The sequence below is a fragment of the Mercenaria mercenaria genome, chromosome 7 (assembly GCF_021730395.1).
Source record: "Mercenaria mercenaria strain notata chromosome 7, MADL_Memer_1, whole genome shotgun sequence".
In the NCBI taxonomy this organism is placed as follows: Eukaryota; Metazoa; Mollusca; class Bivalvia; order Venerida; family Veneridae; genus Mercenaria; species Mercenaria mercenaria.
The window spans coordinates 76,483,420-76,499,361 of NC_069367.1; the positions used below are offsets into that span (position 1 = coordinate 76,483,420).

Genomic DNA, 15,942 nt, shown 5'->3' on the forward strand with positions numbered 1-15,942 from the left:
GGTAGACATTAAACAGCAGATATTGTTCTACATGTTCTAGGGACTTCAACCAAATTTTGTCAAAACATGCTGTGTTCAGTTCATGTATTGATAACACCGTGGTTGGTGTCTTGAAAAGGCAAAACGTGAAAAACGCGATATTTCTAGGTCAAAAATGCAACAATTTTACATGAATAGTTTAACTTCTGAAAACCGAAACCACCTACCTGTATCGCAAATATATTTTTACTTACAATGATATAACTCGAAGTCAAAATCATAATTTTCGAAAAATCTGTAGAGGAAGATGTATTAAAGTAAAATGGCAATTCTTAAAACTAGTATTAAGACATGGGATTCTCAGCAAAATATTCGGGTGAAAAATAAAGTGTAGAGAAATTCGGCTGGTAGAAAACAAAAAACACCAATTAAAACAAATGAAGATATCATTTATGTCTAATAGGTCGAAACATCTACCTTGTGACAGGAAAGGCCGTACCGGCGACAGTAACCATCAGAACAAATCAACACCCTTTACAATATTTACAAATTTATTTACAAAAGATGATTATTAACAATGAATAGATATGAAAAGAAAAAAAAAACTGATTATAAGAAAGAAAAAAAAAGAAAGTTCAGTATCTCTAGATACAAAAGTTCTTATAGTCCATTCTAATCTGACGTGACACAGGTCTTTAATGTAATTGTGAACTTTAAGTAGCACAAACAAAAAAGATTTCTAAATTCAGTCCCTTTAAACCGTGAATACGTTGATTCCGTGTTGGCTCCCTATGGTGGTAGGTGATTGCATCCCTGAGCTGACTTCAGAGGATAACAAAAATCATCGTCTTTGCGGTTTACGGCACAACCATGGGACGAAAGCTCTGCGCTGGGAATATCACATCCAGGCGAGTGAAGACAAGTGAACCTCGGGCATTGTACTTCCGGGTTATGACATCACCAGGAAAAATCGTCTGGGGGAAAAGAAGCTAAAATATATAACATATGGTAAGCACCATAGCACAACAAATAAGTCAGGGCATAAAATGCTCCTTTGGGTACACCATACCTCCGTAGGCTCCCATAAATAATACGTGCTACTTATACAAAACATATGTGCTACTAAGTTCAAACGTCACATGATTAAAATACGTCACTTATTACTTCCATTATTACAAAGATTGCTTACTTAAAAGACTAAAGTTAAAGTATGAAAAAGATATGAAAAGTATATGATGAAACATTATAGATACGGAAATGATAAACTGCAGCTATTATTTACAACTACAAATAAACAAAATTCAATATAAATCAAACGTTATATCATAGTTGGCACCCATATAATTATCAAATGCCATACACTACAACGGACATTAATTAGATGTGCTATAGATGGCACACAATTACAAATTACAATAATATATTACATACATGGTACTAGACTTGCCATATAGATTTATACATAACAATACAATGCAGTAATGGCGTTCCATAATTAACAAAATGTTTGACATAAGTTTTGAAACAAAGTACTTTATAAATATCATGTTACAAATTTCAGTACAAATTTTACTCTTATATAAATGAAACATTTTAGATTCCTCTTTCCAAATATTTACAAAGTCTGAAAAATTTAATAAATCATCCTGACATACCGAACTAGCTAAAATTACATGCCGAAAAGTAAATGTTACAGAATTCTGTAGAATGAACAAAAATTTACCAAATAAAAATCGTAATGCAAAAATCATACAAAAATCTAACAAATAAATTTCTTACCTCGATCGAGCATAAATTTCTAGCAAGAAAATAATTCAGACATAGATTCGTCTATAAAGTCGTAAGGTGGTGTGCGCAAGACATATCTAGTCCAGTCTATTTAAAGGATAATGTCCCGCCAAATACTAAATTTCATGGATTCACGGCTAAGCCGTGGACTCTTACTATTTCTATTTCACGGGATTCACGATATAGCCGGGAATCAAAACTACTTTGGCGCGAATTTAAATTGACAATTTGAGGCCCATTATAGTGGTTTTGGGATAAAACATAAATTACTGAATTTTTATAAAATATCAACTTTCTTATTACTGAACAGAATTTAATGAAATTTACATGGAAATTTAAGTTACGAAATACAGAAAAACATGAGAGGTATTTCATGCGTGAAATCTGACATTACCTCAATAACTCAAAAATTTACAAAAAGATGATGCAATACCTGCATTTACACTACAGATAAAATAAGGCCCGTATGTCAATTTGTGACACAACGTCCCCCTTAAAAGAAAATTCATAATTTTCTTAATTGAAAGCAAATGACATACTGAAAATAGCAAACACAAAAAGAAAACACACACTGTCACTATCTGTACACAATATAATATAGCCACCTGTCTACACTCTACTCAAATAATCTGCGCCTACTTTTCTCTACCAGGAATTTCTCAAATTTACTGATCCTATATGGCTGTAATCCCAAATGCCCATCTCATCACCCTGGAATTGCTAAGTTTCGCTTTATTCAAATAAGTGAGCGGCTGATGATCTGTCTCTAATACAAAGTCTTTACGAACAAATACCGGTGAAACTTAGCTACTGCCCATACTATCGCTAAACACTCCTTCTCTATCACTGAGTACTTTTGCTCCTAGGTAGCAATTTTCTACTAGCATACGCTACAGGTAATTTCTCTCATCACTTTCCTGAAGCAATACTGAGCCTAAACCTAAATCTGAAGCATCTACTCTCAATATATAAGTCTGATCTAAATCTGGCAACTTCAAAATAGGCGGACCCATTAAGCTAGCCTTCAAAGTCTGAAAAGCCTTTTCTTGACTTTCACCCCACTCTACAAGATTTGGCTGACCCTTTTTCGTCAAATCTGTGAGCGGAACTGCAATGGCGCCGACATTGGAGATAAACTTAAAAAGTATCAATAGAAGTATGCATACAAAATAAATATCTGTCAATACCTTTGAGAAATTGTCTAACAAATCTACTACTTCCTGCTTACATTCTACTGGTAACTCCGGTTTTTATCTCTACATCTTTGTACGTTTCTGTACCTGCTTTATAGGACACAAAACTATATCCTTTTCTACTCTACTCGAAAACTCATCACTACTTTCATTCGGATCTAATCTATCATAATCTCTCTGATCCTCCTCTACAATAGCTGCTCCAACCTTACTTAAAATACCCTTATCTGGTATAGACTTACTATCATCCTTCCTTTCACAGTACTGTTTGAGCATGTTTGCATGAAACGTTTTCAACTTTCCGTCTACATCTATCCTGTAATCTAGTCTATTTACTACCTCTACTACTACGTAAGGACCCTTCCCAATGTAACAACAATTTATTATGTTTCGTAGGTAACAATACAAGTACCTTACTACCTGCCTTAAACCTCCTATCTCTAGCCTTCCTATTGTAATACTTCTTGTATCTAGCACTACTTTTTGCTAACTGTTGCTGAGCTATCTTACACGTATCCTCCAACTTGTCTTGCAAATCCATAACATACTGGTAAGTGGTTTTAACCTCATCATTCTCCGTCTTACCAGCCCATAACTCTCTTAGCACAGTTATCGGTCCACGGATTGTTCTGCCGTAAAGTAACTCAAAGGGAGAAAATCCCAAACTTTCTTGCGGAACTTCACGGTAAGCAAACAACATAGCATTCAAATACCTATCCCAATCTCTAGGTCTCTCACTACACATACGCTTCAACATTTGCTTCAAACTACCTTTTAAACTTCTCTACTAAACCTTACACATAGGGTGATACGGTGTTGTAGTTAACTGCCTTAATGACAATAACCTACTAACTTCTGCCATAAGGTCTGACGTAAACTGCGATCCACAATCGGTAAGCATTTCCTCTGGCACTCCTAATCTACTGTACATATCTACTAATGCCTCTGCTACTCTCTCAGTTTCAATACTAGGTAGTGCTATAGCTTCTGGATATCTAGTAGCATAATCTACCATAGTCAAAATGTACCTGTTTTTCCTATCAGTCATAGGTTCGATCGGACCAACGATGTCGACAGCAACTCTCTTAAACGGAGTATCAATCAAAGGCTTTTTTCCCTAACGGAACTTTACTTACTCTACCCTTAGCTATAGTACGTTGACAAATACTACATGACTGACAGTACCTCCTAACCTCTGCCATTACTCCTGGCCAGTAAAATTCGCCTAATACCCTATCACTAGTTTTCCTTATACCTAAATGGCCTGACTGTAAAGAATCATGTGCAACTTTCATCACAGTTTCTCTAAGACATTTAGGTACAATCAACTGTCTACTTTTGTCTAAATTCTGGGCGGTATACTCTCTATATAACAATCTATTCCTAATCTCAAACCTAACTGAAACTTTACCTCTACACTGCTTAATCGTACCTTCCTCAGCCTTTTTTCTACACAATCTAAAGTGCTATCATTCTGTTGCTTTTCTAAGAATTCCTCTCTAGATACATCTAAAATCTGAGACGGAACTTTAAGCTTTACTTGCTTCTTAACTTTGGCTTGCGCCCTAGTTTCTACTGCTGACGCTAAACTACTAAACTGAGGTTCTACAGCTCCTTACATTACCAATTATAACATCATTGGTAGGATTATCTACAACCAACGCCTTACTGTACCCTTGAAATACGGACAATCAATATCTATTCTAGCTACATCTAGCTATGTTCACTCCCATCTATGTACTTACATCTACGGGTTTTCTCTAAAAACTGACTTGCTTCTACTAAGTCCCGTTTCACTATCACACATGTACAACCTGTATCCCGCATAGCGATTACATCCCTACCATTACAAGTACCGGGTTTTGTAGGACATGTACTTACACTAAGCATACCTAACTCTCAACATCACTTAGTTCTATAATACTATTTCCACTCTCTGACCTACTTGACTTACTCCTATCTCTATTTTCTATTTCTTCCTCTACCTCTACTCTAGATCGGTCACGGCCTCTACCTCTATTTCTACTTCCTTACTATTTCTATTCTCCCTTTACTACTTTCCTGTTCCTGCTCTACTTCTAACTCTGCTGCTGCATTAGCACTGTTACCGCCGTACTTTCCACTTTCCCACAGTAATATGAACTATGCCCTATTCGACCACACTTATAACACTTCAGTACACCAAAGGGTTGAAAACCTCTACCTCTATTAGCAACATTGCTACTACCTCTATTACTAGTGCCTACATTACGACTACTAGGATACTGTCTCTGAGGTATTTCATATGGTTTATAGCTCCGGTCCTTATTGGTTCGATTCACGACATACTTGGGACCTCCCCGAGTCTTTGCAAACAAATCTGCATCTTCTGCTACATCCTTAGCTTTAACTAACCTCTTACTACTCAAAATTTTGGTATAGTTCTCTATTACATACATCTAAAAATTGGTCCTAAGAATAAAATCTAACAATCCTTCGTACGTTTTATCTACCTTACTCAATCTAAGCCAACCATCTAAATATCTACTTATTCTGGCTAGAAAACATCACAAGGTCTCATTATCACGAGGCCTCTCAGTTCTAAACTTTTTCTTATAGCCATCGTCAGTGAGTTCGAACTGACGTAGCAAAGCGGCTTTCAGTTTATCATAATCCTTCCTATCTTCCAACGGAAGCCTATCAAAAACCTCTCTTGCCGTACCCTTTAGAAGGAACGGTAAGTTAAGCGACCATATCTCTTTATCCCCAAACCTGCGCAACAGCGTACGTTTCGTACACATTCAAGTACGCATCCATGGAATCAATTTCTCATCAAAGGGAGACATCTTAACCTTTACCTTTTTCTTACTCATCTTTTCTAAGTCTGTCTTAAACTTATGCTCTGTTTCTAATTTCCTACTTTCTGCTTCCTCCTTCTCTGTTTCTAACTTCTAGCTAACATTAACTTATCCTTTTCCATTTCTAACTTATCCTGTTCTAACTTACGTTCATATTCTATCTTTTCCTTCTGCAACCTAGCCTCTAACTCTAACTTACTCTCTCTGCTTCTAATCTTTCCTTCTCTGCTTCTAACTACTTTGTTTTTCATATTTTTATCTTTTCCTTCTGTAACCTAGCTTCTAATTCTAATCTTTCTTCTCTGCTTCTAAACTACTTTGTCGTTCATATTCTTATCTTTTCTTCTGTAACCTAGCTTCTAACTCTAATCTTTCCCTATCTCTTTCTCTCTCTGCTTCTAACCTATCTTTCTCTGCTTCTAATCTACTATGACTTTTTCCCCACGTTCCCTAGCCTGCTCTTCCTTAACAAAGTTACGTAACTCCTCTCCTTCATAACCTAACTCTTTTCCTACCTTCGTTAGCTCTAAATACACTTGTCATGATTACACTACGTTAACAACTATATAACACTACAGTACAACAGCTACTATAACAAACCTGAGACACTAGTTAAACAAACGTGAGGGAATACTAGACTACACTAGTTTACACAAGGCTATACAGTTACCACTGAAGCCAAAACAAAGTACTATACACTACGTATATACTACACAAAACGTCCTCACTAAAATAATACACTAAGTTGCGCAACAGTACTATGTGTCAATCAGGTTGCATAGGCAACAATCAACAAAGTACAGTGACAGTAGGCTGTAACAATACCTTAGCCTTATCAATATCAATCAACTGTAACTGGTGTTAACACTTTAGTGTAACAAATAAAACAAAAATAAACCAAGTGCTTTATCCTAAGATAAAGAATAGGTATAACCAACAGTGTAGCACTAAAACTAAGAGTAGGTTAAAGTAAATGCAAGTAAACAAGCTTGCTAACACCACAAATGAAAAAGAAATAATACTGTATCTGGTATGTATACAGCACACAATACCTAATTAGGATCACTGGGAGAAGTAGGGCGACGCACAAGTAAGAGTGAGTAGGATAACTCTCCTTGTCAAGTGCGGTCACTCTCAGCACAGATATATGATGGCTTAATCATAGAGTGACACAAAACCCAAAAGAAAAATAAAGGAACGAACTCACCCAGAATCCAAGTGTCGTAAACAACTGTCTATCAGTCTGTGACCACAAAAGCTGGTTAGCTGAAGCTACGGATCTGTCTTGTCTTGTCTGAGGTAAGACGTCACTCTGAAAAATGAATAAAACTATTATATGTGTAACAATAAAACAAAACAAGAGGAATCTTTACAAATTATTGCTGCAGTTAAATGGGTGTTTAATAATGTTCGAATTTGCTACTGTGTCTGGTCGACCAATCCCCCTTCTGACACATTGTGACAGGAAAGGCCGTACGGCGACAGTAACCATCAGAACAAATCAACACCCTTTACAATATTTACAAATTTATTTACAAAAGATGATTATTAACAATGAATAGATATGAAAAGAAAAAAAAACTGATTATAAGAAAGAAAAAAAAAGAAAGTTCAGTATCTCTAGATACAAAAGTTCTTATAGTCCATTCTAATCTGACGTGACACAGGTCTTTAATGTAATTGTGAACTTTAAGTAGCACAAACAAAACAGATTTCTAAATTCAGTCCTTTAAACCGTGAATACGTTGATTCCGTGTTGGCTCCCTATGGTGGTAGGTGATTGCATCCCTGAGCTGACTTCAGAGGATAACAAAATCATCGTCTTTGCGGTTTACGGCACAACCATGGACGAAAGCTCTGCGCTGGGAATATCACATCCAGGCGAGTGAAGACAAGTGAACCTCGGGCATTGTACTTCCGGGTTTATGACATCACCAGGAAAAATCGTCTGGCGGGAAAAAGCTAAAATATATAACATATGGTAAGCACCATAGCACAACAAATAAGTCAGGGCATAAAACTGCTCCTTTGGGTACACCATACCTCCGTAGGCTCCCATAAATAATACGTGCTACTTATACAAAACATATGTGCTACTAAGTTTTAAACGTCACATGATTAAAATACGTCACTTATTACTTCCATTATTACAAAGATTGCTTACTTAAAAGACTAAAGTTAAAGTATGAAAAAGATATGAAAAGTATATGATGAAACATTATAGATTACGGACATGATAAACTGCAGCTATTATTTACAACTACAAATTAACAAAATTCAATATAAATCAAACGTTATATCATAGTTGGCATCCATATAATATCAAATGCCCTACACTACAACGGACATTAATTAGATGTGCTATAGACTGGCACACAATTACAAATTACAATAATATAAATTTCATACATGGTACTAGACTTGCCATATAGATTTATACATAACAATACAATGCAGTAATGGCGTTCCATAATTAACAAAATGTTTTTACATAAGTTTTTGAAACAAAGTACTTTATAAATATCATGTTACAAATTTCAGTACAAATTTTACATCTTATATAAATGAAACATTTAGATTCCTCTTTCCAAATAAATTTACAAAAGTCTGAAAAATTAATAAATCTCCTGACATACCGAAACTAGCTAAAATCACATGCCGAGGGACACCAGTATTGACAGAGGACCAATCAGACGAAGTGTTGGCAGATACCGTTTTTGCCATCGAAGATTTGAACCACTGATATAAGTTACCACAGATACCAATTGTGGACAACTTTGAAAGAAGACCTTCATGCCATATTCGGTCAAAGGCTTTGCAGATGTCGTAAAAAAACCAGTCTAACTTCTTTACCGTCATCCTTAGCCTTTCAAATATCATTGCAGAGCAAGCTTATTATTTGTGGAATCACCAAGTATAAATCCTGGCTGATAACTGCTTAGTATGTTATTTTGTATAAGAAAATTTAAAAACTGTATATACATCGTTCCAAATGCTTTCCAAAACAGCTAAGAAAGGATATTGTTCGGTAGGTTTAAGAGTCGGATGGATTAGCCTTTTTGTAAATTGGAGTAACATTTGCAATCTTGCAGACTGAGGGAAAGTACGATTTGGTAATTAGTTCATTTAATTAAGAATGTAGCGAGTGGTGCACCGAGGACGAGGACGGAGGAACCTTCTGTAAGCAGCCTTGGACTGACCACAGGATTTGGATTGATAAGTGGAATATATTGCATCTCTAGCGTCTTGTAAGATTTGAATAGACGGGAAAATATGTGATAATTGTTCCGGGTTAGCAGGTAATGAATGGTTGTTGTCGTTGATGTTTGATTGTTCACAGAAATAGGAATTAAGACTTTTAACTTTGTCTATGTCATCAGATGCTGTCCTACCATTGTAAGACAAAACATGTAAAACATTTGACTTGGAATTATTGGTAAGCTTCGTAGAAAATTTAAACCATGTTTAAAGTCGTTCTTGACTTTATAGTTCTCCTATGGTTTCGTTTCGTTTATGTTTGAACTTGTTTAAGACTGATTTGTCGTTTCATTTATGTTTGAACTTGTTTCAGGCTAATTTGCTACATAATTGTGCCTGTCTGAAAAGTTTGTTTCTTTGTCTGATTAGTTTTCGAATCCCGGAACCATGGTATAAATTTAGAAGGAATTGTTTTAGAGGCAACATTAAGTATAGGCTTACTTAATATTAAGTCTTCGGCTACAGTGTCTACGTCGTCAGTATTTAAAAGGTTATCCCAGTCGACTTAAACAAGTTCTTTTCGATAACCATCAAAGTCGAATTGGTCGTACTTCCATATTTTTCTTTTTAATTCACTAAAGTCTAAAGTATCTATCTACTATGCTTTATGTTAATATATCTTATGTGAAACTCACATACATATATAACTCAAGTCATTCTCGAGTGTTCACTTGGAAGAGTCTAAACATCCTGTTTTGTAGTGATGTTCGGAAATTATGGAGTAGATATATGAATTTTGCTAACGTCTACAGCACCTGTCCTGTCTGGGGATCCCCAGGACTGTGTTTGGTCGTGGCTCTTTCTATCGTGCATAAACGACATTCCTGATTCTCTAAAAGGCAAACAAGAATTTTTGCTAATGACACCTTCAATGTGTTTCTCACAGTAAAGTCTTCACCAGACTCCCAAACCTAACAAAATGATGTGTATACTTCTAAAAATGCTCATGGAATTCAATTCTGCTAAGTGTGAGGCGTTGCCAATAACCCGGAGAACGCTTTTATTTTCCAATGCACTTTCCAATACATACAACGTGGCACTGACCTACAAATCACGACAGTCAGTCAAAGCAATATTACATCAAAGATCTGCTCGCTCAATTAGAAGAAATATCAAAACAACTAACGTCTTGTAACCCTGATGTCCGCTCCAACAAGAATATTGTTAAACGTTTTGGCAGTTGCTACTCCTATCAAAAGTCATTAAACTAACCAAACCACTTTGGTAACAAGTGATATCTTAAAATCAATGAATCACATGATACTGATGATGCTGAGCGGCTAAATAATGTTTCACAGTGGCTCCTAGACTGCATAGTTATTTTTATAAATATAGCAAACATTTAAATTAGTTAATTTCCAGCCTCTAAATAGCACATTTTTATCTGATAGCTTATGTTCGGAGTCAGGGGTAATAAAAATGTAAATACTGAAACAACCTGCTTGAGTATTTTCCACGGTTAACAAAGAAATCTTAACATACTAAAACTGACAGAACAAACATTTCAGACCCACCACGTTTCCGTTGTTTCCTTGGACTTTTACAAATTAGACCTGTCTCCATTTTAAATATCTTGTAAAACGGAGTACATTTGTACTCTTTGAATAATTTTATATATCGATGTTTCAAATGACATCGAAAATTGTTCTGTTAATATATAGCATACTTCTGAAGTTGTTTCTTTAGAATCAGAGGTCATTTATTATTATTTATATTGTTAAATTCTAGTATGCAGAGGGAATATTCCAAAGTCAAACCACTCTACCCTCTAATCTGACATATGAACCTACTCTATTCCAATGGGTACCTTGACCGCATCTAGGGGAACCTAGCACTAACAATAGAAATAAAAACTTTAAACGATTTCTTTTTTGTAAGAAGCTTGATACCAACAGACTTGCTATGTTGCATCCCTATCCTCTCAAGTTTGTTCAGTATATTTATAATCTCTTATCTGGGACCAGCGGAGGTAATGCTTGCAAGGAACAGTATAAATAGTTGCCTTTTAGGCATCTTATTTACTATGTAAATTGTTCTTTTAAAGTACTTTTTTTACAAAGATGATCTTATAGTAAACACAAATAATAATCTGTACTCACTTGTCTGTTTTCTGTCTACAATGCGTCAATCCACAGCATATATATCATATAGTATACTCTCGCTTTTACGACATGGTAAATTTAACTTTTCACAGTCTTCGCCATCGAAGGGGCGTTGTTTCTAATATGATATAGTACAATTTGTAATAAGAGACCAAGGAAGGGAAAGGCAAAACGTGATCTTTTAACACATTTGATCTCTTAATATAACATTATTTTTTTCAAAAAGGATCCAGAAAAGCGGTATCTTAATGCAAGTGGTTTCTTTAAAGACGTGGCCTCTCAAGCAAGATTTATTGTATGTTTATTCGTATGTGGGAAACGATTCGTAGAGCACATATATTGCAAGAGCGTCTATTGTAGGACAATTTATTACGGTCATACACTGAATTAAGTATGGTGTGGTTTGTGTGGTTACGATGGCTATATAGCGCAGCCTAAGACCAAACTAATGTGAGTTTTATTCCCGTCTGAACTTGATTACTTCCTTTATTGTTGTGCCAGGCCGGTTCCAACCAGTTCTTTATAATGATTGTTCTTTTATGTTTCTTAATTGCTGTAACATTACCTTTTATTCTTATTTTTATGTCATGGCATGACGTGCCTTTGCAATAGATACTGCATGTATTGTAAATGAAGGGTTAACGCATTGATTACAAGGGTAATCGGATTCGGGTCAGTATCTCACTCCATTTAGATTTACATGAATGACATAAAGTTTTATTTCGCTTTAGAAACAAGAGACAAATAAAATGACTATAGGTGTAGAGAGATAGTGTGCATCAAGGGATATATTTTTAAATGCGTTGAATGTTCTCAATGATCACAAAGGACCATGTATTACACTGTTGCTACTGTTATATATTGATTCGTCAGTTGTTTGCTGTGTTCGTTTCACTTTGTTCTTGTATTATATATAACCGACAAGTACTAGACAAGTAAATGTTGAATGGCAAATATATGCGAATGCATATAATTGGTATAAGGAAGAAACAGTTTCGAACTTAAACACACTTCTTCGTTTTTGACTTACTTTTTTAAGATATACGCATCGGTAGCCAATGGCCTATATATACCTATAATAAGACCTTTGAAAAGATCGTTTAGATCACAGAACTCGATAGGGCAACACCATACCAGACTCAGTATGATAGAGGTAAACTGGATGTTCGCCATGATCTTAACAGTACCAGCAAAAATAACAACACTGAGTCCAAGTATAACATTTTTTTCTACTGTTTTCAATCTGATAACTTGCTGCTTTTGTTTACTTTGTAAATAAATTTCGCTGCATATATTTTTTCAACGAGCATATGAACAAAATAGTTTACGACACATATTTGATAAAGAACAAAAGTAAATATCCCAATAACCATTTTCCACATAAAATTAAACAAAATTGTGACAAAACATAGGACTTAGACAAAAGAATAACACTTCATGGAGAAAATAAATGTGATCCCAGTTATCCCTCTCGGTTTTCAAACAGTGCCATGAGATGTAAAGAAGCTCAAAGTCAACCCAAGAACAAAGGCCTTGCAATCATTTTTGTTTATGATCACAATAACCACAAACACACCTGTGATCGCTATTGTCATTCACGCACGGAGAGATAACAGCTATGATAGCTAAACTCATAAATACGCCCTAAAATATTTTGCAAAAGTTAGAGGATACTGTTCTTTACTTCAAAGCATAGTCACTGATCGGGCAAACCCAGACTTCTAATAAGTACCGTTGAATGTGAAGATGCTAGATGGAATTTCCTTATCTCTACATTTACTTCACATGAGTGAACCAGTATCAGAAGAAATAACCCATCAAAATCTTAAAAAAATAATTAGTACCGTTTAGATGACCCGGTTTTGGTTATCTGTAGTTGAGTATGAAATGGCGGTCGGACCAAATGTTGGCTAAAATTATCCGCCAAAGCAAGTTGCTATTCAAATACTGTTTGTTCTTCAAACTTTTAGACTAGCTTCAGTTATCACCGCCAATCAATTTCACATTCTTTTTACATTGAAACACAGTGACAGTCTCAAAAAGCATATCATACAAAACTAGTAATAAATGCGTTCTAATATGTAAATTATAAAGACCAGTCATCTGACGATCAAACAATAATTTTGTTACAGGGATAACATTAACACATGTTTCCTTATTATCCTATTAATACGTTTTCTCTTTAAATCAAGAATATTTAAAACCTCTGGTGTACTAGAAAATCCTACCCATTTTAGAAGGCCCAAAATATGTGTTATACATCTACAGCTTGTGCAAAAACATGAATAAATAACTAAATGTATTATTAAAGCTACTTGTTCACAGTTTGGGTGTTTGGGTTAAATGTTTTAGCATGTTCATTTCGCCCAAGTTTGGCATGACACTGAAAATTGATAAGTGGCGAAGATCAAAATGAGATATTGGTAAAATTGCATACAGGATGTACATTTTTTTTTGCAATATTTTAAAACCGTTGCAACGGTAACTACCTTCTACACAATATATTTTGTTATTTATAAGAATATCGTGGAAAAAATGTTATGTCATTAAGTTTGTGCCACTATTCACTTTAAAATGGATTTTAAGAGAAATTGTTTTTCGCCTAAATTGTGTGGGTTAGTCCCTTTAAATGTTAAAATTTTTAGTATTTAAGTATTTTACTAGCAGTACGGTTTCCTCCAAGGAGAAGAATGCTTTAGTACGTAAAGTAATTAAGTGTTCACTTGAGCAAAATAAGTGCTGTATGGGGCTTTTTGAAACTATACAAGAACCAAACCATATTACCATGTATGAAATACAAATTACTAGATACGATTTTATGTAAACATAAAATTAACAGGCTAATGTGTACTAAAATAAAAACACTTGAAGTTGTTTTTTTACAATCGACTCTTACTGTATGCCCAATACATCTGTGAAAGGGTCATACGGGGACAGTAGCTCTACATTTAAAGTTCAGTACCATTGTTTAGAGTAAAGTCGATACACTTTAAGATCTCTAGGGATTTCTGGCATGCATATTTTCCGAATTAATCTCAAGTCCCAGAAAACAAAACACTGCCGATGAACCTTCTGTTTTATCATCTGCTTTAGGAACATTTTGCTGTCAAAAGGAGACATTCACCTCAGTCAGATTTGCCATTTCCTAATGAGTCGTCCATTAATGAATTAAACGCCCTTCCGAGTCTTCCTACGTCTTCAGCTGTGCGATAAAGCAAATTATTCATCAAAGAGATCAGAAACCTTATTGATCAAAGTCTGTAACTGCTGCAAGCAATAATTGGAAGCTGATTCTGATACCAAATTTCAAGTTTGAAAAGTTGTCATTACTGTCCGTTCAAAGCAATTCAAATTTTGTTTATTGCAACATGCAATAATTTATCTATAAAGTCGTTATGAACATGTTTGTTTAGTTTTACCGGAAGTAATGGCGAAACGTCATGTATCCGGAAAACAAAGGATAAAGCCTGGATTAGGCGTCACTCTACGACTTGTATTGCATTACAATGGATTCAAAAAGTATTATTCTGGTTGATTTCAAACCCATTGTAACGTCAGTAGAAGTAAGGCAGCTTACAATACGCCATCGTGACATCGGTTAACTATATAGATTATTATATTACTATATATATTATTTTAGTAATATAGATATTTTCAGGATACATAAACTAACGTAAACACTTGCCAAAAATTGGCAAAGAATAAAAAGTGCTATGTCAATACTTATGGATAACACATCCCTGATGTTAAATTTGACAATATCACCCTGTTCAAATAACAAGATAATATTGAGATGTCTGTTCATCGGAGGCAGCGTTTTTCTGTATATTGTTTCAAGCGGGTTGTTATTTAATATATATCTGACACAGTGTTTTGTTAAACCAGAAGTAAGCGAAGAATAAAGCCTGGATTTGGTGTACGGAAATCATTTTACGACTTAATTGCAATGGGTGAGTAAATGTATTACAACGGCCACGTTTAAATCTTTAAAAGGTCCAAATATGATATTAAAACACATTACATGATAAATAAGTCGTTAAATAAGACTAACAAATGTTTACAATCAGCTTAGAATGCGCGGATATCTTTAACTATAAGTAAACACAAGCGTATGGACATATACATTTTATTAAAATCTGCATTCAATTTGTAGAAAAAAAAATTCTATTCGCGAACATTTTATCAAAAATGTGATTTTCACACTAGATTCTCATAACGCAAACTTTTGTGAGGTCAAAATCTTTAAGAACAATCGACCATCGGGCTTTAAAATCATGCTGATTGTCCACCAGGATATTAGATTTACCTGAATGATCTAAACTATTGCTATCTACTATGTGCTCTATTATCTTACAAGTTATACATGTTAAAGACACTGGCTTTCACCTTTTTTTAAAACAGGCGTTACATAGGCCTCAGACGTTAAATATAAATGCATTTCCATCGTAAAACTTTCATAATGTTGTAAGATATATGTAATGATATCATTTGGACAATACCAGGAAGAAAACAACAATCCAACAGAAATCTATATTTCACGATATTGAAACATGGGTGGTCTGAAGAGACAAACTGTGAAAGCAATCAATGCTCCAAAATGCTTTTACAGTTCCGTAAAATGTCACAAAAAAAACGTAATTAAATGGTTACGAAGAAATGTTTTAATCTTCAGAATTAAATGAAAAAATGTAATTGCAAAGAACAAAAAAATAGCTTACACTGATCATTTGTGAAATGAAATGGCATAAAACCTCAAGCTCCTTTTTGGGAAGAATATTCTTTACC

At 34.8% G+C, this 15,942-nt stretch overlaps 1 protein-coding gene across 1 annotated transcript; it reads right to left on the reverse strand.

The window, feature by feature from the left end:
* Positions 1-3,053: 3,053 nt before the first annotated feature.
* On the reverse strand, positions 3,054-5,359 carry LOC128558835 (uncharacterized). The gene is made up of 2 exons (XM_053549045.1): positions 5,164-5,359; positions 3,054-3,731 (listed from the first exon to the last, which is right to left on the reverse strand). Exon 2 carries the CDS (start codon positions 3,715-3,717, stop codon positions 3,289-3,291), a length of 429 nt encoding a protein of 142 aa, XP_053405020.1. The 5' UTR covers positions 3,718-3,731; positions 5,164-5,359; the 3' UTR covers positions 3,054-3,288.
* Between the last annotated feature and the right edge of the window lie 10,583 nt (positions 5,360-15,942).